Genomic DNA, 26,236 nt, shown 5'->3' with positions numbered 1-26,236 from the left:
ATGGAAATTGGTTTCTATAGGAATTTGACTAATAAATCCAAAATGGGGTTGATGTCTCAAATGTTTTCTTTATTCTTCTTATTTAAGGTACAATCAATTTTCTTGTAGGAGAGTCGTTGTTGTCCCGCCACCGACACCACCACCTGCTCGGATAGTAAAGGTTCTGTTGAACGAAGATGTTAGTTCAATATCCATTTATTTTTTGGTATAAACATACTCTAAATTGGTTTTTTGTTAAATATATAATTTGAAGTCAAATTGATTGTTGGGTAAGTATAGTCAAAATCATTCAACGATATATGCAATATGTATCAAAGCAATCATTGTCATTGACATGGTATATATGTGCTCACAAACTTGCAGTGTCATATGTGTATCTTTATTGTTGTAAAATTGGTTCAATGATAAAATTACACTGAGATGACGTGGGAGGGAATTGTGGAATGAACGTTAGTGACGGGTTAACAAGACGAGAATTGTGGGGTCAGTGCATTTAACAAAAACCTTTTTGGGGCAAAAAGATGGTTTAACAAGATGAATACCAACAAATGACGGGATAGATAACTCATTAGTTAGGCAACCTATAGATTACTCTATAGCTTAACAACCAACGGCTTCAGTAGCTTGTTGATTTGATCTTTTCTAAGTACTAGCGGGCCATGACAACAAACATTCTGTTACAAGAATCGACATTGTGCTTGCATAAATTTAAGGAACAGTTTGTGATTAAATTAGGCTAGAATTGGTCATCTTGCAACCTTGGTGTTGGTGTGTTTGGTTTCCTCGCAGTTTTCTTGTGAGATATTTTTTTATATCTCTGTGTACGTTGATTGTAGTTTTGAAGTCAGCATAAAAATCCTGAAAGGAAAGTCAGATCGAATGTCACCCTTTCTAAAACATTGACATGATCATGGAAGATATGGTACAAAAACTATCACTAACAAAATTTAACGGCTTTATAGAAGCACAAGTAATAAAATGGTGCATCAGTGTGCACTTGCGTTCACGTGACAAAATCATGAAGGATTAAGTGTGATGCATCAGTGAGCACTTGGAGATCTTCAAGATTTCGTCAATATGTCTGTAATGGCTTTAAACAGCCCTGTCAACATATTCTGTACAACACCATTATAAAACGATGTCATGAGCAAGCATATGCAAGATATTGTACAAGTCATTCAAAAGAAGAGCAAGTACCTTTCTTGTCATAACACTATCAATATTATTAAGGTCATTAATCTGCAATATTAAACATAAGAGTGTATAATCAGCCAAAAAAATTAACCTAAAGATGACCAAAATTTAAAGTTATGAAATACTTTTTTTGACAGACATATAATTGCTTAAAATTTCTTACGCTTCTGAAAGGTTGAAGTTCACGAGCATCAACGATTTTTGTAGCTGTTTTTTCCTTAATACCCTGCAGAAACTTCAGGTATCAGAAACTATGGTCATGCAAATATGTATAGTGAAAGAACTTTGGTAGTTTGGTTATATTAAGGTAGTGATATGTTGCTATTACTATATAGTTTGAGTATTGTTTTTTTTATCATTATATAATCATTGTTGATCTAGTATTGTGGAAGATTATTAGTAGTGGATGTATGGAAAAAGATACAAAATGAATTACCGGAAATTGTATCAAATCACCCCTATAATAGAAGGAAAAAAAAAGGTGTTAGTTGTATGTGTGTTTATTTGTATCAAAGTATATAACTATATAAGCAATGACTATAATTGATAAATAAAGAAAAGACTGACCTGCTGGCAGAATTCAGAAATTCCAAGTACTCTTTAACACAAAATAAATCTTCAGGACGCGATAAAGGCCAGTCAGGGGATGAAGGCCGATTAGTTAAAGAAGTTGGAAGGGGCAGAAGTAGGAGACGCTTCAAATCATTTAATAGGTTTTCCATCTCAACCTTTATTGGTTCTTGGTCGTCATTTAAGGGAAAACTGTTGCTCTCCTGTTGTACACTGTCATCCTACAAAACATATTTTTTAAATTTTTTTTTGATGAATAAGGCAATTATATGAATTATCACAGCAATGTTATCTAACTTGGGAAATTACCTTCTCCCTCAATGTGATGGGTATGGGTTGCTGTGTACCGGCAAACACCCTCCTTCAAAGTCCATGAAGCAACTTAATATATATCTGAAAGACTTGTTATATCATAATGTAAGAATAAAACATACAAAATATTACTTATGTTTCTTTTGTGTCGAGTTGGATACTGCACCACCAAGATATTTTCTTTTATTTGTAGATGTAGGTTCATGGAATCAGACTTTCTTCGTTACAGAAGTGGGTCTCACTTTCAGTACTGAAGCTACAGCTCTACTGTCTGGATTCTGCAATCAAGGATACAGTAAAAGGAAAAAGGAAAAGATATAAAGGAATTTTTGACCAAATCTTAGACACCTTACATGTAAAAACACCACCACCATTATATGAAAAGATATAAAGGAATTTTTCCATCTCAACCTTTATTGGTTCTTGGCCCTCATTTAAGGGAAAACTGTTGCTCTCCTGTTGTACACTGTCATCCTACAAAACATATTTTTTTAAAAAAAATTGATGAATAAGGCAATTATATGAATTATCACAGCAATGAAAGGAAAGGGGAAGAAAAGAAAACATGGATGTTTTTGAAGTAAAAACTTTCCTCCCATTTTTGGGAGGATTTGGATGGAAAACTTTTAAGTTATGTGTATAATTACTAATTTACCCCTATTAATTAATAACAACTTTATAGGAAAAATGACATAATTGTAAAATTATAACTTTTTTCCCTTTCTTTTATTTTCTTTCTATCTCAAGAACACTATTAATTTTGTGTTTTCTTTTCTTTTCTTTAGTTTTTCATGTAACTCGAAAATGTCTTTTTGATATATAAATTTTGTTCTTTTCTTTTCTTTCCTTATCCGATCTTTTCCTTTCCTATCATTTAAAAAAAACTCGAGAATACAGTGTTCAAATCTAAATAACCCCTTTATAATTATATTATAAAAATAAAATAATAAAAATAAATTGAGAAAGTATGCAGCAAATATAAAATCAGCTAATAATAATAAAAAAACTTATATCATTCAATATAATATTATTCATTTTTTTTATTAATAAAACATAAAGTAATGTCTTGCTTTTCTAAACAAAATTTAGAATTTTTTTATATATAGTAAGTATTTAAATCAATGGAATATTTTTGTTATTGATAATGTATTTACATTACTTATTCATTTCTATATTTAACTATTACACTAAGAACTGATTAGCGTATGTATAGTGCCGGCTCAAAGTTTTTTGTGGCCTTAAACGACATCAATTGTGGGGGCCTATTTTATTAACACAAAAAAAGTGTACCTGTTGTCTGTTGATGTTGCTGCTGCTGGTCGCCTGATGTTGGGCTGCTACTGGTTGCTTCTGGTTTTAACTTGCTGTTTAAAGAAACAATATTCAGGGCTGATAAAAAGTTAGCATGTAATTGTCTTCTTTACCCAAGTTGTACCCTGTTTTGTTGACTCGTTTTGACTATCAAACTCGGCTCAATAATTACAACATTTAGCAAGGTCTATTAGTCTAACAATCTAACATTATTAAGCGTATCACTTCCAGTTTTAAAATCCCTTAACATTAATAATCTAGGTATCACATAATCCTAATTTTTGCTGGTCAAACTATTACGATGATAACAAAAGACCCAAATTTATAAACCTTGGTTGTGTATATGTCTCATCATCACCAGAATTAAAATAAGATTAATAAAAACCCTCCTCCTTTATCGGTTTTCAAGGAGATGAACAACATGTAACATTCCTAAAAATCTACTTTTACCTTGAATCAGTTAGAATTTAGAAGTTGGCTAAATTATAATATAACACAAACTTCTAACAAACCTACTATCATCTATGCATATACAAATAAAGTATACTACTAACACTAAACATATAAATACATTAATATTATATAAACATAAATCTACTCGTACTAATATATAATATACTGAAATTGTGTTTTAAAACATGAAAAAAAAAAAAACTTACGAAATACGAAGTAAGGAGAGGGAGTTGCAAGACAAAGGAATAAATGCGTTTCCTTTACCAAAATCAATTAGGTAATAAGCTTTTTATTCTTCTTATATGCTTTTCAGTTTTCAAGGAGATGAAGACTTCGAGATATGAGGCGTCTGACTTACCCTATTCCCTCTTCTTTTTCTTCAATTTACGCGAGAGTATTTTTCTAGCCGCCTAAAAATTTTGATGTATACATATAGATAGCTACAAAATTGGGGGCCTTTTGTTTTGGGGGGCCTAAAGCCCATGCTTGACCCTAATAAACAGTTGAGACGGCCCTGCGTATGTATGTACGATGCGGCGGAGATGGTGATATGGATATGGCGGCGACGGGCGTCAGCAACAATGGTGTCGAATGTAAAATCAATTGATGTAATGGGAATTAATATGATTATTTAATGATTGAAACATCTATGTTATAATATGGTAAATTTAAAGTTTTAATTGCTAAAAAACACAATTTGTTTTATATAAAAGTATAAAGTAAAAATGAAGTAAAAAACAATCTATATATCAATGTTTTATATAGATGGAGTAAGTCATTCACCATTTCACAAAATTAAAACAGACCGAAAATATTGAAAATATTTGTTGAAAGGCTAAAGAAATAATACATTTCCTAATGCTATCTAAAACAATCAAGCATGCCGACAAAATGTGATATTTCATTCTATTACGATGTTCATTCCATTCTTTTATTTTTATATTGAAAATAGTGATGACAATGGCTAAAAAGATATGTTAAAATGTATTTCCTATTATAACTCAGTAGTTGATCACCAGTTTTACATGTTGAAAGTCTCGAGTTCGAGACATAAAATGACATTTTAAGGAATTTCACAAAAAAATATGTTAAAATATGGCCGACGCCTAGTTAAAATTAACACATGACCGAAAATATAAAACTGAAAACGTACTTCCCATTATAGCTCAATGGTTGAGTATCAGCTTTACATGTTGGAGGTCTCGAGTTTGAGACATGAGAAAGACATCTGAAGGAATTTTACAATAAAATCTTCCAGTGAAGCAAATTTGAGTCCTGCAAAGGGGGCATGAGTTTATCTCAATTAAAAGTTGTGTCATCGGGCGGTTTAGTTGGGAGTTTTTCTTCCTACTAGGTATTGAGAGTGAGGGGCTCTCTAGCGCGGACCTGATTAAGACAACGTAAACTAGATCCCCTGTTGCGAGCAAATGATCCACACAATTCGAAAAAAAAAATAATAATAAAACCGAAAACGTAGACATAATGTGTGCATAAATATTTGGGACCGTATTGCTATTTAGTAATAGTCTAGAGACCTAAAAGGGAAACTCCAAAATGAAAGGGAGTAAAGTCGAATATATCTCCAAACTAAAGAAAAACAGTAGCAGCCATATAAAATGCTTTTTTTCCTAAAATCAGTAGCAGCAGCCGCCATTGTTGTACGGAAAAATCCCCCGCCGCAACACGAAATAAATAACGGCCAACATCACTCCGATTGCAATCCGACGACAATAAAAGTTTCTGAATCATCACATCTTATTTGTGTTTATATATAGAAAATTGGGAAGGATGGCTGTGCTATATCAGCAAATATCTGCATATAAAAGCAGCAGCAGCTCTGTTTTCCAATTTGTACGCCCTCAAAACCCCAAAAGGTACTCTTATGTTGTTATTTTGCCAAGAATTTCTAAATTTTCCTGATTAAGTTCATTTAGTTACAAATTTTAAGATGATACCAAAATAAATAATACTTGTAATAAATTAATAATAATAATAACAAATATAGTTATACAGTGAATGCTATAACATACTACTCGTATTATATAACATGTTTCTGTAACTTATTTTATTATATCGTCGTTTGTCACCTGTGCATTGACTTGATCATACCTGAAATGGCATTTGTTCACACATTCACAAGTTACAATTGTTGTTGGTGTACGCATTTGGCTTTGATACATATAGAATTGGATGGATGCATGAGCTGCTTATTTATGTCAAAGCTTGGTGCTACTATTTGTTATGACGATTCAGTTTCTTTTTTGCCTACTACTAAAGATGCATTTTCTTCGTTGTTCGATGTTGTTTAGGAGTACGCGATGGACAACTCCATCTTCCGCCATAGTCCCCAATTTTCATCTTCCCATGCGAAGCTTCGAAAATAAAAACAGGTCTATATCTCCCTTATAATCAGTCATTAATTAAAGCATAAAAGTTGGATATACACACTCCTAAGAGGGCATTAAATCAGTTTAATAATTATCTCTTTTTTCTTTGATCGATATTCTGTTTTTACCTGCATCATGTCATCTATTTCCTTGTTTACCCAAGGACCTTCACGGATGACATCAAGTCACTGCGGTTGATAACAGCCATCAAAACGCCCTACCTACCTGATGGGAGGTTTGATTTAGAGGCCTATGATGCTTTGGTAAATATGCAAATTGAAGACGGAGCTGAGGGTGTGATTGTCGGTGGGACCACCGGTGAAGGCCAGTTGATGAGTTGGGATGAACACATCATGCTTATTGGCCACACCATCAATTGCTTTGGCTCGTCAATTAAGGTCATTTTGGAACACTACTTGCTATAACTATAGATGAACCCTTAATCTATTTTGTTCCTAAATTGGTGTAGTGGGATGAGGTTGAACCATGTAATGGAGGTGGCAATTTTGGCCCATCAACTTACAAATTGACCATTTGGTCAGTCGTTTAGCTCCTACATGCCAAATAGGTTTAAATTGTAAATAGGTTTAAATTGTAAAATTTAGCTATTAAAGAGTACACATATCAAATGGGTTGAACAGATCAAAGATTACCAGAATTTTTTTTTTTTACCGCATACAATCATCTTAAAGTGTTATCATAAAAGAACCATGACTGGTTTCCTAAAGCTATTATTTCTTTCAATGTTACTCTGTATTACATTTAGTAATTATCCACTTGTATATAAGATCTAAGAATGGTTAGTAAAGACCAGGCTGTTTTGTTCGACACTAAAGCTACACAGGTTGACCCAAATCGTTTTTTGCCAGTTATCCAACCCACCCGACTTGTCCAAATTAGAGACCTAACCACTAGGCTGCCACATAAATCTCAGGTCATTGGAAACACTGGAAGTAACTCAACTCGAGAGGCAGTCCACGCAACCGAACAGGGGTTTGCAGTTGGGATGCATGCAGCCCTCCACATCAACCCTTACTATGGTAAAACCTCATTAGAGGGGATGGTTGCTCACTTCCAGAGTGTTCTCCCAATGGGTCCCTCAATTATCTACAACGTGCCCTCCCGAACAGGTCAAGATATTCCACCACGTGTTATCTACTCAATTGCTGAAAGCACCAACTTTGCAGGCATCAAGGAATGTGTGGGTCACGACAGAGTAAAAGAATACACCAAAAATGGGATCAGTGTTTGGAGTGGGAACGATGACGAGTGCCATGATTCAAGGTGGGATCATGGAGCTACAGGAGTTATATCAGTTACTAGCAATTTGGTTCCCAGTTTGATGCGAGAATTACTGTTTCAAGGTAAAAATCCTTCACTTAACAAAAAACTTTTACCTTTAATAAATTGGCTTTTTTGTGAGCCAAATCCAATTGGGATAAACACAGCTTTAGCTCAGTTAGGGGTCATACGACCTATCTTTCGATTACCATATGTACCCCTCCCTTTGGCCAAACGGGTCGAGTTTGTGAATATAGTGAAGGAAATTGGGCGGGAGAATTTCATAGGAGACAAAGATGTTCAGGTTCTTGAAGATGATGATTTTCTGTTGGTGGGTCGTTATTAGTCAAGCTAATAGTGTTGGCAATTGAGAGATTTTCTATTTTATATCCTTGTATAATTTTTGATAATTTCCAGTTTACAGTATGTTCTTACTCACGAATAAGTTATTGTCTGCTTGAAGTTTGCCTCTTTTATTTAGATGTCTGTAGTTTTCCTGCTCAATATTGTTGTTTTATATTACTATTATATGCGTAGCATAAAACTGGGTTACTGTTTCCATCAGTGTTAACCTCTTAAGCGTAGAGTGACACATATGATACATTTCTTTGTTTTGTGGAAGTTGCAAGTTGCAACAGAAGATGCCTAATGAAAATTTGGTATTACACTGTAAGCTAAAATTATGCATCACATTTGCGTCTTTTATGAGTTATCGACGTTCATTTGTGTTCATAAGATTAGTTTGTTCCGTCCCTATTGACGGTGTTTACAAGTTACGACATGATTAGTAAGCAAACAGTTAACCAAATATTTCTGTTACAACGTACACTTACTACATCTGTAATACCCATGATCAAATGGTCCTACTTGCAGTTGTATATGTCATCTTGTCTGGCTTTTACATGGGTCTTGTTAATGTATGGTGCAACCACAATGACTGGAAAGTGTATAAACGCATGATTTTAAATTATACGAGTGAGGGTTTTTAAGATGCTCATTAGAATAAGTTGGTGTGTTGAATTTTTTTAAGGCTGGAAAAGAAATAAATTGATATGATTTGAAAGGATAATATCTCTTCTCTTGTCTTCCCAACTTCTCATTTCTTTTATTTTCTTTAAAAATAAATGGAACTTAAGAATGTTTGATGGAAGGGGGTGTTTCAGGTCAAACATAAGAGCAATGTAGATGGAGGGCAATTGCTAAAACTTGTACATATTTCTTACTCTTTAATTTTGTTCATTTTTTGGAACTAACATAGTGGCTCATGATTGTTGAATCTACGTGAACCTCGAAGAGATTTCAAATGGGTTTGTAGAACATACACTACACACAAATTTAACTAATATATCTTGACACCTAAAACAAAACTGATGAGTGAATTTCAGGACTCAAGAGTAGGTGTTGGTTGTTTGTATAAATGGGTTCTGGAAAATGGATCATCCCAATCTGAGTCTTCCTGGATAGCCTTTTGCCATCGTTGTTTAAATGTCTCGAGCTCTGATGTTGACTGCCTTCTTATCTGCAACAATAACCTAGATGTCAGAAATTTAATTCACTGGAACTCAATTGGGAGCCAACAAAAGTTTTACGAGCCATACCTACAGAAAATAATATTCTTATGCAAGTGATCATCAATGGGGATTTTGTAAAATATGGACTCACGTAAAAATGTCATTCAAGCCGTCGGATGATGGTTGTTTTTTAAGAACTCTTTATAGTGTTAGATTCATGAGTTGTATACTAGAATCGGAACAGTAATTGCTCAATCAGGGGAAACAACATAAAAGCCTCTCTTTGTTTATTGGTTGCCTAATTTGTTACTAATATCTGTGATTGCTGATACTATGAAAAATGACAACTGAGAGTAAAGGTTACTAATGAAGGGAAACTCAGATTTGCAGTTGCCTTACCTCTGTTCGCATATCAAAAGCACGATGATGTCCCTGAGGAAAAATTTGAACAACCGCTAACATGAGCATGTCAAACTAGTAAAAAAGTAATTCAACAATTTAATCAATGTACATAATATATAGGTTAAAGTTAGATTGTTCAGTAAGAAAAAAACTAGCCTATTAATTCAAAACTACAATTTTTTATATCATATTTGGTATTTTAATTATTTATAAAACTAGAAAATAAATGGCAAGATTAGTCCGATCACACGTCCATTCTTCCATGTTTGAGATGTAGTGAAAGAGTTAGAACTTGGAAGGCAAATCTATAATACCTTAGCCAAATTGGCATCATTTGAAGCCTGCAATGAGAATTTAAACATGGTTGGTTAAATAATCTGAAGGCAAACAGACAGATGAAGCTATAGATGAACTATGAAAATCTGATAGCTATAACTATTAACAGAAACCAGACTGTTATATGAATTTGTCATCACAAAGAGATTATCATATTTGTGTCCCTGTTTTCTGTAATAACACAGGGCTGGCTTTTTTTAAAAACTGGTTACTGTTTTGTATACAATTAGTTCAAAATTAGCAAAGATTTAATTGTGATGCTTTTAAACTTTGCTTGTAAAGAAAATGACACTTATTAAGACGTTAGAAGGAACACCTTTTTTGCAGGCCCCCCTAATGTTTGTATTCCCTGATGTACAACATATTCAGTATCCACAATTCCCACATTTCTCGACCCCTGAAAAATGCATACAAGATTAGTTCATTATATAAAGCATCAAGAGTCAATGGATCATTGGATGCTAAAACTTGTGTCCAGAAATAGAAAAAGAAACTCCAGTACATAATCATATAGAATATTGGTAGCATTACTTGCCAAGGTACTGAATCCACATTAAGAATATTACATACTTTTGAAAATACGATAGCTAGTTCAAAATCATAGTACTAAATTTCTTCTCATAGTTTCATCCAAAAGTTTCCAGTCACCCATTAGTACTAAATGAAAGTAGGATGATTGAAAATCCAACAATTTTGGGCGTATAAAATTTTTTAGGGAGCTGCAGGATTTAAATAGGCATATCACGTGCTTACAACTTCATATATACATCATCATTTGTTTGAAGTTTTAGTTGAGGTTACCCATAAACAAACCAATAAAGTTAGATGAAATGATTTAATCGTTAAACATTGCAAATGTTCCTATACAGTGGTACATTGACATTTGGTTACAACTAGATTTAACTATAGTACTCATGGTTTCATCAATTACCCAATCAGACTTCGCATTTAATTTGAGATGTTGAGAGCAGTTTATGGAAGCAGAACTTACTTGCGCGCAATAGCCAAGTTTCATATCCATTCCCCATCCGTGAACTAGGTCATTCTGGAAGTACATGGGGAAATTATATGAGGCCCAAAAATGGAAATTAATTATATTGGGTGAAATTCATTCTAGTTGTGCCAACATTTATGAATGGATATATAAAGTAGAACAGAGTTTGTAAGCTATCTTGTGGTAAAAGGAACCTGTATAAGATGCCACGCACAATGCCATGCAGCTCTTGAGAACACTGGAGCCATTCCTTCTACAAAACTGCATATTCAAAAGACATCACTACTGTTTTATCTAAACAATCACTTCTTTATATAAATTAAATAATATCCAAAGCAACTAGCTGCTTAAGTCCATGTAAGAACGGCAGACCTGCCACTTACCCTGTACATGGTGGCCCCTTGCTAGTTCTTGTACATTTTACACTACCTTTTGGGTCATAAACCCTTCTGTATGTAAACACGTATATATATAGATATTAGTACTGTAGAAAATATATGAGATGATATTGTATGAACCTCTGCAATAGCCCATCTATTCACCTGTGGAACTTAAGTTTCTTTCTTCGTACTGTGATTCTATGATGTATATCTGTTGATTTTGGATCTAAAGCTGGTTGAGATATCTCCAGCCCTTCTTGTTTAACAAGATCCAAGTATCTGCAATTATAATACAGTACAAATTATAATGGCGTTTCTTTCTTTTGAATTCGTATTGTAATTGTGACTAAAATCAATGTGTACTCTTTTCTTGGTACATATGTACATCCAATTGTGAAAGTAAAGAGTTCTATAACAAAATCAGGATATTATAGAATTAAAAAATGATGTAACTGGCAGATTAATTGTACCTTCTGGGGTTAAAATGCTGCACACCTAGATCTTCATCCCAAAGAAATACATAATCGTAAAGTGAAACGGCAGCTGGATGTAGAAACCTTTTTGCAAACCACCTGAAACACTTTTCGATGTACAGCTAATTACGGAGTAGATAACTTTAGGATACAAGTATACAACCACATGAGAAACTCATAATTGATGTGACTATATATATTATATATATTAATTATTGGAAAGTTCCAATGCACGAATATGATGAATCTATTACTATCAATATAGATCAGTTGTCATAGTGCCATACATTCTAAAAGATTGTAATTGATAGAAGTGAGCCGTACCACTTTGTTTGGTTATCAGCTATGATATGTACAGCCTTTTTACTCCACTTGAGATCCCACCATCCATCCATATTCCCATCGTAATGGAATAAAATAATTGTAAAATTTTCTTGAAGAAACTGAAACACAGTAGCTGGTTTATTATCATTCATGTGATTGATATCGAAGATATCTATCAAGCTCAAAAAACGATCATATTATGCATTACATACCTTTTGAACAATGGTATTAACATTTTGCTTCTGTTTCAAACCAACCGGCATCGCCAGCAAGTTTCGAGGACTGGAAACATAAGCCTGATATGCATAACATTTTATACATTTAAAGAAACTGAAATAACTGAACAAGAATGCTCTGCATATCAAGCCTAATAGAACAGAAAATCGATGGAGAAAAGAGATATCAATTTAGAATGTGACAAGACCAGCTTTTTATGTGCGAAATGAACTATACATTTACATACAGGACAACACCGGTGAAAGTTACCTTTAATTTTGAATCATTTGACCATAAGGATTTCAATTCCAAGTCAGAGTTAGCTTCCACTATACCATGAGGCAAACCCTTCAACCCTTTGTAAGATAATGGATATACCTAGATAATAACAGGGTATTAACATCCGTTTCATGCTTTAAAGGACTCTAAACATATACAAGCATACCTTTATACTCGAATGCTGAAAATGTGTAGTTCTGTATGCAGTATACAACATTATTGTACAGATAACTACCATGAATGTTCTCTTGATGGATTGACAAAGTCTCTGCACATAATGACTAGAATCCACTTAGAAATCTCGAATGCTAACTATGTATTTCAACATAATTTGCAAAAGGAATAAAACTGTCTGGTATATACATAGCCATACAAACTTACTGAATCATATTGAATTTGCCTTTTCCGTACAAGATTCCTCCATAGTTTAAACCTCCTCATAGACAATTACTCTTTTTCATGTAACCTGTTTCACACCAAACTGCAGTAATGAACACACATAAAGCAACTACAGTACTAATTAAGCTCATCTAGAGATAAGTGGATGAGTAATGAGATTTAATCCACTAAATTTAAGAATACATTACTAAGTCGGTGAAAGTAACCTACATGAATATGCTGCATTATAAGTTGCAAGCTTCAGTTTGAAAACTACTACTGTATAATAAAACAAAAAAACTAGGAGAGATATCTATGTACCTAGCCCGACCAACCCACGAAACTAATGGTGAGAAAAGTAGGACATAAAGTTTTCCACCTTAAACAACTCAGTTAGTGTCCTAGTCTCAACTAACAAACTGAAGAAAATGGTAGATAAATAGACACTCTCTGCCACAAAAGAGTACTTGCAAGACCCAATCAGATGTCAACATTAAACTGCTGGCTAGCTAAGTAGCTATAGATAGAGGTCAGGGTAGTCCCTCTCTCCACTATATATATGCAGCTTATTAACTACCAAAATGTATTGAATTGCAATTAGTGCGTAGGTTGTTAGTGATATGTACAATAACAACACCTGGCAATACACGAAATATTCATGTTTTACACATTCATACACTGTTAAATCTACTGCGTGTTTAGCTAAATTTTAATATCAATATTCTATATCACTTTTGGATACCCAATCTGCATGTAATTAACCTTCCAAATGTGTGTTACAGAGAAAAGGGATTAATTTGCCTAAACAATGATAACATTATGACTTGATTGCCTGCAACACATGCATTACAAGATTATATTCAAACACATCATCAGAATTCAGATGAATTCGTATATATTGAGTGAATAATTAATTATCAGAATTCTGACAAGATTGGACAGAAATGATGCAAAGTAAACGATATAATGAAATAAAAATCTAAAGAAAACAAACGGACCTGTACATGAGATTGAATACATGTATAGATCATCAGTCTATTCTGTAACTACTTAAATTCCGTTGAGAAATTAACACCAGCTGATCACCAGAATTAGATTTATACATATGTATATACTCTCATTTTTAATATATTTGGCGAAATTGTTACTCAATCGAAATGAAATCAATATTAGCTTATTTGATTTGAATGAATTGCATGTGTAGCAACGCCCAATTCTCAAGTTTTGAAGTGAGTGAGTGAAAAAAATAAAATAAATTTATTTCTATATTTTTGCGAGTATTTATTATTTGCATGTGTTTTATCGTCCTAGCTCGACGACGGACGAGGCGCGCCGAATCTAAATTAAATTCTTCCCTCTTTTTTTTTTTTAATTTCAATTTCCAACCACAATTCATAACTTTGATGCTTTGTTAGTTTGTTGTACTGTATAAAACTAGCATGGCAAATAACACTAGAATGTAAAAAATGTTTTAAAAAAATAAACACATACCATCAAACATGTCGGTGTAGCTTATTGGTGATTACTTACCTTTGAGTTGACACATAACAATTAAGGGCTTGTTTATTTATTGAAAACTATGGGTTTTTTTGAAATTTTTTCATGGAAAGCCCCAAAAACAGAGTTATTAGTTTTGCAAGAGGAGAGGGAAAGATACTACATGTTCGATGAAAGAGACGCATTAAGAGTACAAGCTTTGTCAAGTAAGAGAGCAAAATGGTCTGAAGTTGGAGATAGAGAGACAAACTATACACAGTCGACTTTCTAAAACTGGAATACAGCAAAACGAAAGATTTTCTGTTAAAATTGTATTTGACACCTCAAGATAATGAAATACAGCACTGCGTGATACAAAAACTACAAAACAAAGATTTTCTGTCAGGCTTGTGATTTACTTCAAAAGAAAAATCACATCAAATCTTACTTAAAACTGCGGCGAAAGTTAAATATTGACCCGTACTAAAACAAAATCAGTACTTGTAGCAATGGTCGTAAGCTAAAAAATAAAAAAAATAAAAAAACCTCTCGGTAAAACATGTTACAATTGAAGTGTAACATTAGTTCACAATTTCACATACTTTTGAATAATTAGCAACAAAAATGACCCAATGGCATAATCAAAAACATCCTCCATTGTTTTTCATTGCTGGAAGAACCATCTACATATATTTATTTACTAATGCAAATTACAAAATCATAATCATCATTCATCAATAATTTACACATTCACATTTGCACATAAGAGATTCCGCTATGTTATTTTTGACAAGAGCTCAAGTTCTGACTGAAATTAGCAATCATGAACTGGCTTACTCCGACTATCTACAGGTTGTCGTTTTCGTTTGCATCCAAGGCACTGCGATATTGCAAACGAAAGAAATCATGGGGACAAAATTGTGGGGTATCTGTGTGGATCATGACTTTTGAAGAATTGAATTCGGTTATTGTGGGATGTTCAGAGCAAATCATGATTTTTGGACTACAGTTTAGTTCTTGTGGGGTGTTCCAAGGGAATCATTTTAGAAGGATGAAATTTAGTTCTTGAGCACATCGTGCTGGCAAACCGCCTCGCCTGCAAAACAAAGATAAGTGTGAAAAATGTTCTATACCATTGGCCGAGCAAACATCACAGGTGTATCTAAGGTGCTTTATAAGGGTGTGTGAGTTACAATTTATAAAAACATTGGCCTAGCAGCAGTATCCACAGTAGGTGCCCTACTAACCAAGGTTTGCAATTTCAGAGAGAATGAGTATTCATGAATTTAATAGAAAAATTGGCCTAAAATGACATTCAAGATCCAGTGGAAAAAGGGGAGATGACCAATTGGTGAGTCTAAAAATCAACTTAATCCATCCATTAGATAACACATGTCAAAAGCATTTTTTTCTCTTATACCAATCAACTTGTTTTTAAAAATCTATTTATAGAATAGGTAGATAGGGACTTTACATTTCCCTTAAACTATCAGAAGCAGCAGAGCCACAACCCCTGGGAGAAGCGGAGGGGGGGGGGGGGGGGGGGGGGGGGGTTATGGAGCCACATCTTAACCCTCAAACATATAAGTAATTAATTTAGGTTTTGCTTATAAATGAGTTGCCTAGCGTTCGTATATACTCCTTTCTGTTATTAAGAAAGTGTTAGGTGAGATTTTACTGTACCCACCGACTTTAAAAAGATTCTTACCTTATAATAGCCGGGAGGCATTTGTTGATCTTTTGGAGCTGTATGTGGCATTCATTGCAACGTTCAAGTCTGTAATTGAGTTTTAGAAAATCATAAGTTGGTGTATAGTGGAACTACAACATGTTGTAGCGGGGAAACTAGATGTAAGAACTATCATTTATTAATGAAAAAAATAGAAAAACACCAATGGGAAACTGACAAAATAGACCTTTTCTCTGCATGAAGATCAACTCCCACAGTTGGAGGTGCTAAAACCGTCGAGCTGACTACTGGCCCAAAGACGGCCACAAGCTTCAACAATAGTTCAAGTGATACACTTATATGCCTGCATGATTTGTAATTCCGACAAAACATTAGCGACAGTTTCTTGCTATCGACCAACAACTTCATATCTTTAAAACCACTTGGTAATACTAATATAAATAAACAATTACCGCTCGGTCTTGCTATCAAGTAAATTCAAAAGCATAGGCAGCAAGTCAGAGAAGACATCTAACGTTAGAGAATCCAATTTTTCCATCATAATACTGACCACATCTGCCTGGACCTGTAAAGAAACTCACTTTTCAGATGACATAATATGAAGGGTGGATTCACAAAACAAATAGTTTATGCAATGAATACACACAGCATGATCTGGCAACTTTCGCAAGGCATTGATAGCACCCTTCATGTCATTTTGCCCAAAAAAATGCCGTACCACCTGAAAGTGCAGCATAAATATTTAAGCTCAACACAGTTTATCATTTCAGAAGAAATGTTATACATTATGGTAAAATAACAAGAAACTGGAAAAACATGATTACTACTAGCATGCAAGTTATAGCTAAGAGTAGACTTCATTAGCCAGTATAAGCTACCTGGAGTTTTGTCAGGCGAGACCGTAGACTACTTACAAACACATCATGGTTTAGCATCAACAGTTCAGCAACATCATCGTCCTGCTTATACATCAAATCTTCGTCACTAACTTGTATGCTATCATCCTGCAAGTAGCCAAAAATTACAGACTAATTACTTGCATTCTATTTATGCCTAATACTTTCAAACATTTAGATGGACTATAAATGGGTCACTTTGTGTCTTATCTTTATCTTGTTAAATAAGTTGAATTAAAAATCAGATAAAAAGAGAGCAGATCAAATAGAGTGAACTGGTCGTAATTACATTAACCCCCTTCTAATGCACACAACTCCATAGCCGCTTCATTCAAAGATTAGATTATAACTGTTAACAGATTAACATTTTATAATGTTCCTTTGAACAAATAAGTTGTTTGCGGATCAACCGGAAGTAATGGCCTGTTGCCAAACCTGGCCAGACAGGTCATTTTTGCCACCTGGCCGACTGGCTCTAGCAGAGAAGAGTGTCAAAACAGAATAAGAATCTTACCAGCAATGGGGACGATTTAGCTTTCTCAGGCATCATGCGATTGGAAGCATCATGCCTCGGGACTGTGATCATAGGTGAGGTCTTAGTTCTTTCACGTATCATGCGATTGGGAGTATCATGCCTTGGAGCTACCACCACTGTTGAGGTTTTAGTTCTTTCAGGTATCATTCTATTGGGAGTATCATGCCTCGGGACTACGCCCACTGGTGAGGTTTTGGTTCTTTCAGGTGTAAAGCGAGGGGAAGCATTAGATTTCCGTGAAACCAACATTGAAGATGATCTAACTCTCTCAGAAATTACACGACGTGAACTCACAGATCTTTGCATGGGTGATGCCTTACCTTTCTCAGGTAACACACTAGGCGCAGTCCTCGGTCTCTGCACAACCACTGGAGGGGCAACATCAAGTTTTTGTACCACCGGAGATGATCTAGCCTCAGTTGTTGCGCTGAAGCCTATATCAGCTCTTTTTTCCGGAATGGCCAGTGTTACATTGTTAGTTTTTTCAGAAATATCAGGTTCCTTTAATGGCATCGGTGATGTTTCAGTTGCTGCACTGGTGACTGTATCAGCTCCTTTTTCAGGAATGGTGGGTGCAATGGCTTCAGTTTCTCTAGTAGCCAACACAGGAGGTGTCTTTTCTGGTATGTATGATGTTTTGACTTCGGGTTCTTCAAAAGGCACCAACGGGGTTGTTCTGGTCTCGGGTATTTCACAAGGGACTGCATCAAATGATTGATTTACTATTGTACCAGGCATATCGGTTTTGGTCTCTATCTGGGTTGGTAGATCAGGCGTTTGACATTCATCGGTGTTCAACTTTTCTCTCTTTTCGAATCTCTCGACCAGACTACGAGTCCTTCCATTTACAACAGCCACTGCACAAGGAGAATGTAGGTAATCAAAATTTAACGTTTACCTGAGAAACACAAAATAACATTTAAATAGCTACCTCCATTCACATATTTAATAGAATTCAACTCTTTGTTTAAATCGACAGACCTAACACCTGCAATGATGAAAGTATTGCAAGTTAGCAACAATTTTTCACATATAAAGCAATGTGGTAGCCACCGTGACAGGTAAAGACTTAATGGTTTTTCTGTAATAGTGTACCTGGAGATGAAGCCTTTTGAATCTCTTTTGTGACACATGTAGAGATTGGAGCTTCCTCCATGGGGGAACCTTTAGCAGCATCGTCTACAAAAAGCCTTTTCTGAAAGTTTGCAACTGTAGCAGTATCTGATCCACTATATAATCCAGATTCAGGAATTATCGACATCCCCTCCGTATCTAATTTGGTAATAGATGGTCTTCGCCTATGAGATGGCCTAAGTGATACAGCAGTGGTATCCTGTTCATTAATGATAAATTCTTTCTTGGACGAGTCTTTTGCAGAATTATCAATGTTCTGCCCAATAGCTTTGGGTACAAGAACTGGTTTACGAGTAGCCAAGTTATCAATCTCTTTTGGGTTTTGTAAGTTCAACAGAGTTGGTAACTTTCTTGAAGCAACAGGAGTCACACCTACAGAATGACAGGAAACCCGAAATTATAGTAACAGAAAGTTAATCACAACAACGAAGGCAAAAACTGAAAGATATAGTATGTTGCTAAATAGACTTTCAAGTATTTCCTGTATGTCCAGTGTTATTAATGAGGGGAAAACAGCACTTTATAAAATTGGAAGTTTGAAATCATACTATTTTACTTTCAAAATCACAAAAAGAATGCAGTTTTTCCTATCTTGGAAACTTTTTGAAGTGAGAATAATAAGACCCATCTCTATTCATACTAGATGTTCCTAAAAACATCTAAAAATCATGCATTCAACATAAACTAGTAAGTAAATGCTTCGACAGCTTACAGTCGACATATATATTTTTTATGTCCTTGGTGTCATCATCTGAAGACATGGTTGATCTTCTAGGTCCGCTAACTCTCTCTGTTGGATCTTGCTGGGGTTTTAATTTTGTCTGCACAGAGGTTTTTCCCTCAGCTAATATGCTACGCCCATGTGGTTCAATAAGCTTCACAAATCAAAACAAACAAAAACTCATCAAGCTTTTCTATTGCCCTCTAAAAAAGTTTATGCACTTCAAGGTTAACACTAAACTTGTAACCAGTAATATACTTGATTGCATTTAAAAAGAGAAAATATATATATATATACACACACTTAACAGAATGATAGAGGTGGCAATTTTTGATCAGGTTACAATTAGGGATGTGTTTTATTTATAAAAGGGTCAAAACAGGCTGAGGCGCTGAGCAATATAACTAAAAGGAAATGGGTCAAATGCATAAAACCACCTAAATTACTTATTAAGAAACCCAAGATTATTTAATATAATTTATTATTTCCGAAAAGCAAAGAATCACACCCTACAACCACTTAATATATAATTATTTACAGCAACGGTCTCAAGTGAGACTTAAACCCACAAGGATCAATCCTTTCGGCAATACCCAATCCAACATGTTTTAACTCACAACAGATATACGGATTCTGACCAAGCCTGTTTTGATAGTTACCCAACCTACCTGACTCTCATTTTTCCACCTCTACAGTTGATTATATAGAAATAGAAGCAGTATGAAATTTGGTTAATGGAATAGCTACCGTAGTATCCGCCACCCAAATTGCAACTGAGTTCTGGTAATATGAACATCCCAATAGCTTCCCATCATCGATGCAGAGGTCGCCCAATGTTGACCATCCCATATCAACAGAATCATGACAAATAACAGGCTCCCATGAATACACCTGAAGTAAACAAGGACATACAAGGTTAGCCAAATATATATTCAAAACATAAAATAATATATAATGAAAAAATGTTTATACCTTTAAACTGCTATCTAACCCACAAAAGACAGATTTCCCATCTGGGTGAAATGTAATTGACCGTACGCCTGTTGCCTGGATAGATAAGAAGAGAGTTGTTGGTTGTATAAGTCACATATATGCTAAAAGACCTTTAAAGAAAGATTTTCGCTACTGTTTTATAGGGTATAAATCGAAATCCAGTGTAGCATAAAATTCACCAACAGACTGAATTTTAAACTATAATATAAAAGTTAGGAATTTGTTTCCCAAAGACCGTGTGCAGTGAAGTAAGGGGAGCATGCGACAATTGGTACCTCTGGTCGAGTTGATCCAATCAATTCAAAGGTCTCCAAATCCCAAAATTTTACAGTTTTGTCAGAAGAACCTGGAACATGTGCTTATGTTAGTACACTTAGCGAACCACATAGGAAAAAAAAAAGTCATATCATGTAATGCTTAACATGAAGTACATTATCATGCCACAAACACAGGTAAACAATATGCTTTTTCTTGCTAATTTATGTATAGCAGCAATAGGATTGACATTGAAGAATATAGTTGAAGGAAAACTGTGTATTGATACAACATCCAACCCGTACCTGTTGCAAGAAGAAATTCGAGAGGATGAAAATCCATGGATCGAATGTGCCCTTCATGAAACTTGAACTCGTGTAAAAGCTTTCCAGCTGTTAAGTCCCATATCTGTCCGACTAACGGTTAAAACTCAACCACAATGATAACTCTTGATGAGCTGGCATGGCCGAGAGATCATACCTTTACAACATTATCGAGTCCCCCTGATACCACCCAACGACCATCAGGACTAAATCTGATAGTACTAACAGCTCGTTTATGTCCCTTATATGTGTGAATGCACACTTTCTTTCTAAAATCCCAGATCTTTAGATTAGTGTCCATGGAACCCGATGCCAAAAACTCACCAAAGGGATGAAACTCAAGTGATGTACAATAGGATCGGTGTCCATTCAGAGTACGAACCACTGCATGTCAAAGAAAGAGTTGGTAATTAAACAGAAAATACTTTGGATTATATGAACTACACAGAAAATATTGCAGACAGAAATTTCACACTAAAAGAACAATATGAGATCAAGATTCGACTACTATCTATAGTTCCAAAACCACCACAATAAAGTATTTCAATCGGTGAAATTCAGTGACAACATTCTGTTTAACATGCATATCTTAAATCTACAATTCATTATATAACTGACTGCAAACGATGACATTAGATTTATGTAATCGATACGTAATTAACCAGCTTACCCTTTGTCTCTTCCAGATCCCAAAGTTTTATCACACCAGAAGAAGCTCCAGCAGCCACTAAAACTTCTGTTTTGTCAAAAGCTACAGATTCAATAGGGCTCGTATGACCACTTAGGCTCTGCATCACACCAAAAGGAAAGCACATTGACACATTCATAGTCAGGCACAGGATATGGTGTAAGAATTTTACTTCCTACCAAAAGAATAAAATGCAACATCTCTCTTTGCAGTTACAATTTATGTCCAAAGTTATCAATACTAGATATTGGTAGATTCGAATGCGGTCCAAAGTTTCCTTATTTTGTTCATATTAAGGGGTTTTGTAGACATATAATCAAGAGTCACAAAAAACAGTATGTAACTACTGTTCATTACAAACGATGCATTTTGTTGTATGATGGGAGTAGTAGTTTCACCACGATATTAACATATAATTTTTCAGGTTGAACTATATCAAAATATAACATTCCTAGGTATATACTCGGTTGACTAGTCAGATGTTTCTCATAACACAACCAAAGATAATTCAACGTTTTTAAAAGTATAACATGATTCTTTCTTCTACTTCAACTATGGCTTGGTTGAAGCAATGAAGCCACAACCCCTCCTGCAATCCTGCTACCATGCGTTCATTGGCCTAAGAACTGACATTGATAGCATAAATGTTATCGGATTCTTAACATAGTTCAGCCATGGTATACTGTATATGAAATGGATGAAATCTTAGGATACAACAAAAAATGGCAAGGGCTTTTTTTCTTTAACAACTGGTATCCTGTGTAAAAAATGCCTTAAAGATTCTGAATTTCCGGTTTCCCATAATATCTAACTAACCAAACTAAGCATGAAATCGACAACTAAGTAGCAACATAGTATCATATACTCAAAACAAAATTGCCACAACAAAAAATTCACTTTTAATTATACTAACCGTTATAGGCGTTGGTTTCCCAATCGACCAAAGATTAACTTTTTCATCATCACCACCTGTAATGAAGTTCCGCCTTGTCTTCTTTCCGATTTTTAAACAATTCACATTTGCAGAATGCGCCACAAACTCCTCTATATTTAATTCAGTTAAAGAAAAAAAAAAGACCTTTTCAACCATCAGTAAACATTGTCATCCCTATAATTAATCCATGATTAGGTAAATAAATAATTTAAAAAAAAAAAAAATTCACACACACACACACACAATGTGAACTATACCAAATCCTACCATTCAGATATAAAATTTTAAATTTTAAATCCCTAAACTTCCATTCCAAATGTTTCCCTCACATCAAGTAAGTAGATAGTAAAACTTTTTACATCAGTAAATATCAAATTAAAACAAAAAAAGATCATACATTACAATGCTCAGTATCATATATATATCAGAAATCCAATAATTATTGAACAAAAATTGAGGTGTGGATATTTTATATTTATTTAGATAAACAAGAATTATAAGTAAAAAAAAAATGATAATAATCAGAGAAAAAAAAAAAGGATACGTAATTTATATCCACGTTTATCATCCATCTCACACAGGAGCTACTATTCAAGAGTGTCGGTGCTGGTGATGAAGTCAGCTGGAACCTATATATATACACACACACTCTCTTTGTATCTATCTATATCTATATATGTATGTAACTATGTATTGAGTGAGAGAATTTGTGTACCAAAATTCACCGGAAAGAAGTGGATTTTGTATTTTTAGATGACGTGCTCTCACGCATCTACTACTACTACTACCACTGTGTGTCTATGAGAGAGAAAAAGTGTGTATTTTTGTCTTTAAAAATTATAATAATAATAAGAGAGCGTCTTCAGTTTCACACCATAACTTGATTTGTGAATGTCGATTGAACAAGTAGATGATGATTTACGAAATTGCCCCCCTCCTTTTTACTTTGGTCGTGAAATTACAGAAAAGGACAGCTAATTGACCATGTGGTGTCTGCTGCACCCTCGACTCTCTCTTGGTTGAGGTTCTTTCTTTGCAGGGAATTTTCCTTTCCTTGGCTGTGATGACAAGATTAATCTTTGTTACACAACATTTAATTACTACTTTTTTCATATATGTGTCAACCATATGTATGTAATTTTCATTTTGATGAGTTTGGGTGATTTTTTCTTACAAATTTTCGGATAATAAATGTTTTAAATAAGAAATTTAAATTTAGGATTTATCTTTTTAAGACCTTTCTAACTCAAACCGGTAACACAATATATATTAAAAATTCTCGTTATTCAAGAGTAATTCATAACTTTAAAGAAACAATTAATATTTTTTTCCTAACTTTTATCACATCGGTGTGCATCAACAATTTTATGCTAACATACTTGACAACAATACTTTCACTTCATCTTCTACTCTTTTACTTTTTATCAAAAATAATATAAATCTAAAAAGGATTTCATGTGCCCACCACAATGCATATTTAAAAGTTTTCATATCTAAAAATGATTTAAAAAAAGTTTAACATGTTAAGCAAACCCATGTTACAAAATTAACAAAATAAACAAACTTTTAGCATTTGATACTTTGGCCACAAAATCTAGTGGCATATATTTGTTCCACATTGTTTCTGTTATTGGTCATAATAAATCCGTCTCCCTTTCGTGATTATACTTGATTATGACATGTTATATGTGAAGTCATTTTTTCCCGAAAATGAATCTTGGGTACGTACGTATTATTATTGACTTGGCATGGAAGTATATGGAAGAGAGTAAGACCCTATTAATGTATAAATTGACAATGTGTATTGTGATTTGTGACTTTGCGAGTGTGATAATTGGGTGAGTATATGAAGAACGTTAAAAGATCTTAAATCATAGATCATGTTTCCTACAAATATTAATTTGAAAATAATCGAAAAGGTCTGCAAGTTTTTAATACTAGACCAACATTTTAATCAATATTAGGTGTGTAGTTATGTGGAAAAAAATTAGGTGTGTAGTTATTAGTTAGCATATGCAAATATTCAATACTTGGTAATTTTCATCATTCAAACAACTATGGAAACCCATGTGGCATGTGGGATTTGCCAAATTTTCAAAGACAAAAATACATAACACTATCATTCCACCTCAAAGGCAATATATAGGGTCGGATTATATCAATAAAAAATAAACATATATACCAATTCAGGGATAACGTTAATTAAAATCTTAAGGGTTTTGTTAATTATACAATTACATTTATCATTAATTTCATAAGATAGACTCTTGATATAAAAATATAAAAAAAATTTTTGCATATTAATTGAAGTCCTAATGACTTCGCTAGCATTTTCTTAAAAATATATCATAGGGTGTATGTAGGAAGAATCAAAAGTAATGTTCGAATCTTGTTTAGCTATAGTAGCACGTTACCCGCGCAATGCGGCGGTGGTCGTGACAATGCCGTTGTAATGGGGGGCGAGTGTTGGTGGTGGAGACAACGTCGAGTGGTGTAGATAATTGATGTAAATGGTTAACGAAAATATATTAAAGAATAAAGGATTGGTAGTGTAAATTAATCATTAATGTTATGGGTAGTGTACGTTGAAATATTTTAAGGGGTGCTAAGTGAAAATATTACATATTTTCAACACTTCCATAAATAAAAAGGGCTATTTCTTTTATAACATAGTATAAATAGGCGGTTGTAATCAAGGATTCCATAATGTACCGGTTGCATATATGTCGAGACGCATTATCTTCTTATTGATACTTACCATGATTTTTTGTGATATATATTATGATATGTCATCATATATTTTTTTGGTTTACAGTATATTTTGTCATAAAACAATCCATTTAAATTATCCTCATAACAATTGTTCTAAAAAGAAGATCATGACATTGACGATAAATAACTAAATTACATGTATATGGTTATTAGATCAAAGTTTAGAAAGATCAAATATTTTTCCTCTTTTTAGTATAAATATGTTTCTTTTTATACATCAACAAAGAAAAAGGACAACCGCCAGTTTGTTCATAACTTCATTTCCATATTTCCATAGATTTGTGGTACCAAAGGTGTACTATACCCCGATGACAATTGTACGAATTTTACTCACTATAGCAATAGTAAGTTTGTAAAAACAGTACACGGGATCTAAAAAACGTGTTCAATATCGTATCCGACATTTACTAAAATACCCTTAGAATGACTAATACACAACAACTGTACTCAATCTCTAAAAGGGGTATGGGGAGGTGAGATGTATAATACATCCCTAAGAGTGCATTTTTGAGTTTTATTTTGAAGAGATAAGAAAAGAAAGGGTAAGAAACTTTTAGTTTTTGTATTTTTAAGTTTTTGTTTTAAAAAAAGGGAAGGGAAAAAAGGGAAAAATAGGATGTTTTGATTCCAAAACTTTCTTGCCGCTTTTGGCAAGATTTGGAAGGAAAAGTGGTGAAATTATTATTATACCCCTCAAACTTATATAAAGGTTTTAATTACTACAAGGCTATAAATATAAAATTGTATATTTTTATCCTTTCTTTTCCTTCTCTTCTAACTCAAAAATACATTTAACTATCAACTTTCTTTTCTTTTCTTTCAACTCGAGAATACCTCTTTTTTATGTAATTATCTATCCTTTCTTCCTCTATCCAATTTTCTCTTTTATTTTCTTTTAATAAAAATTCGAGAATACAGTGTAAAAGTTAAAATCCCTCATTTGCATAAATACAATGATACAAATACAAAACATCGAAGATTTTCTTTCTTCCATATGTAATTTTTTTTTAACGGGTAC

At 33.9% G+C, this 26,236-nt stretch overlaps 3 protein-coding genes across 3 annotated transcripts; 1 reads left to right on the top strand and 2 right to left on the bottom strand.

Annotated features, from left to right (window-relative positions):
• The first annotated feature begins 5,474 nt into the window (after positions 1-5,474).
• On the top strand, positions 5,475-7,988 carry LOC122593398 (4-hydroxy-tetrahydrodipicolinate synthase, chloroplastic-like). Its single transcript, XM_043765802.1, has 4 exons — positions 5,475-5,714; positions 6,150-6,230; positions 6,391-6,625; positions 7,162-7,988. Exons 1-4 carry the CDS (start codon positions 5,629-5,631, stop codon positions 7,852-7,854), a joined length of 1,095 nt encoding a protein of 364 aa, XP_043621737.1. The 5' UTR covers positions 5,475-5,628; the 3' UTR covers positions 7,855-7,988.
• Positions 7,989-8,702: 714 nt separating this feature from the next.
• On the bottom strand, positions 8,703-12,674 carry LOC122594000. Its single transcript, XM_043766471.1, has 13 exons — positions 12,590-12,674; positions 12,415-12,522; positions 12,141-12,224; positions 11,929-12,047; positions 11,602-11,703; positions 11,294-11,410; positions 11,135-11,200; positions 10,946-11,012; positions 10,749-10,802; positions 10,074-10,154; positions 9,736-9,762; positions 9,419-9,451; positions 8,703-9,027 (listed from the first exon to the last, which is right to left on the bottom strand). The coding sequence occupies exons 1-13, from the start codon at positions 12,659-12,661 to the stop codon at positions 8,890-8,892; spliced, it is 1,068 nt and encodes a 355-aa protein (XP_043622406.1). The 5' UTR covers positions 12,662-12,674; the 3' UTR covers positions 8,703-8,889.
• Positions 12,675-14,915: 2,241 nt separating this feature from the next.
• On the bottom strand, positions 14,916-23,263 carry LOC122591106 (katanin p80 WD40 repeat-containing subunit B1 homolog KTN80.1-like). Its single transcript, XM_043763311.1, has 18 exons — positions 22,991-23,263; positions 22,426-22,556; positions 21,495-21,612; positions 20,982-21,208; positions 20,807-20,909; positions 20,522-20,592; positions 20,226-20,300; positions 20,001-20,144; positions 19,245-19,407; positions 18,494-18,904; positions 18,330-18,386; positions 17,378-18,255; positions 16,846-16,971; positions 16,614-16,688; positions 16,420-16,532; positions 16,194-16,310; positions 15,986-16,054; positions 14,916-15,373 (listed from the first exon to the last, which is right to left on the bottom strand). Exons 1-18 carry the CDS (start codon positions 23,016-23,018, stop codon positions 15,316-15,318), a joined length of 2,964 nt encoding a protein of 987 aa, XP_043619246.1. The 5' UTR covers positions 23,019-23,263; the 3' UTR covers positions 14,916-15,315.
• Positions 23,264-26,236: the final 2,973 nt, after the last annotated feature.

This window comes from Erigeron canadensis, chromosome 3, assembly GCF_010389155.1.
Source record: "Erigeron canadensis isolate Cc75 chromosome 3, C_canadensis_v1, whole genome shotgun sequence".
In the NCBI taxonomy this organism is placed as follows: Eukaryota; Viridiplantae; Streptophyta; class Magnoliopsida; order Asterales; family Asteraceae; genus Erigeron; species Erigeron canadensis.
Note: the sequence above shows the minus strand (reverse complement) of the source record. Positions and strands in the feature narration are given on the sequence as shown.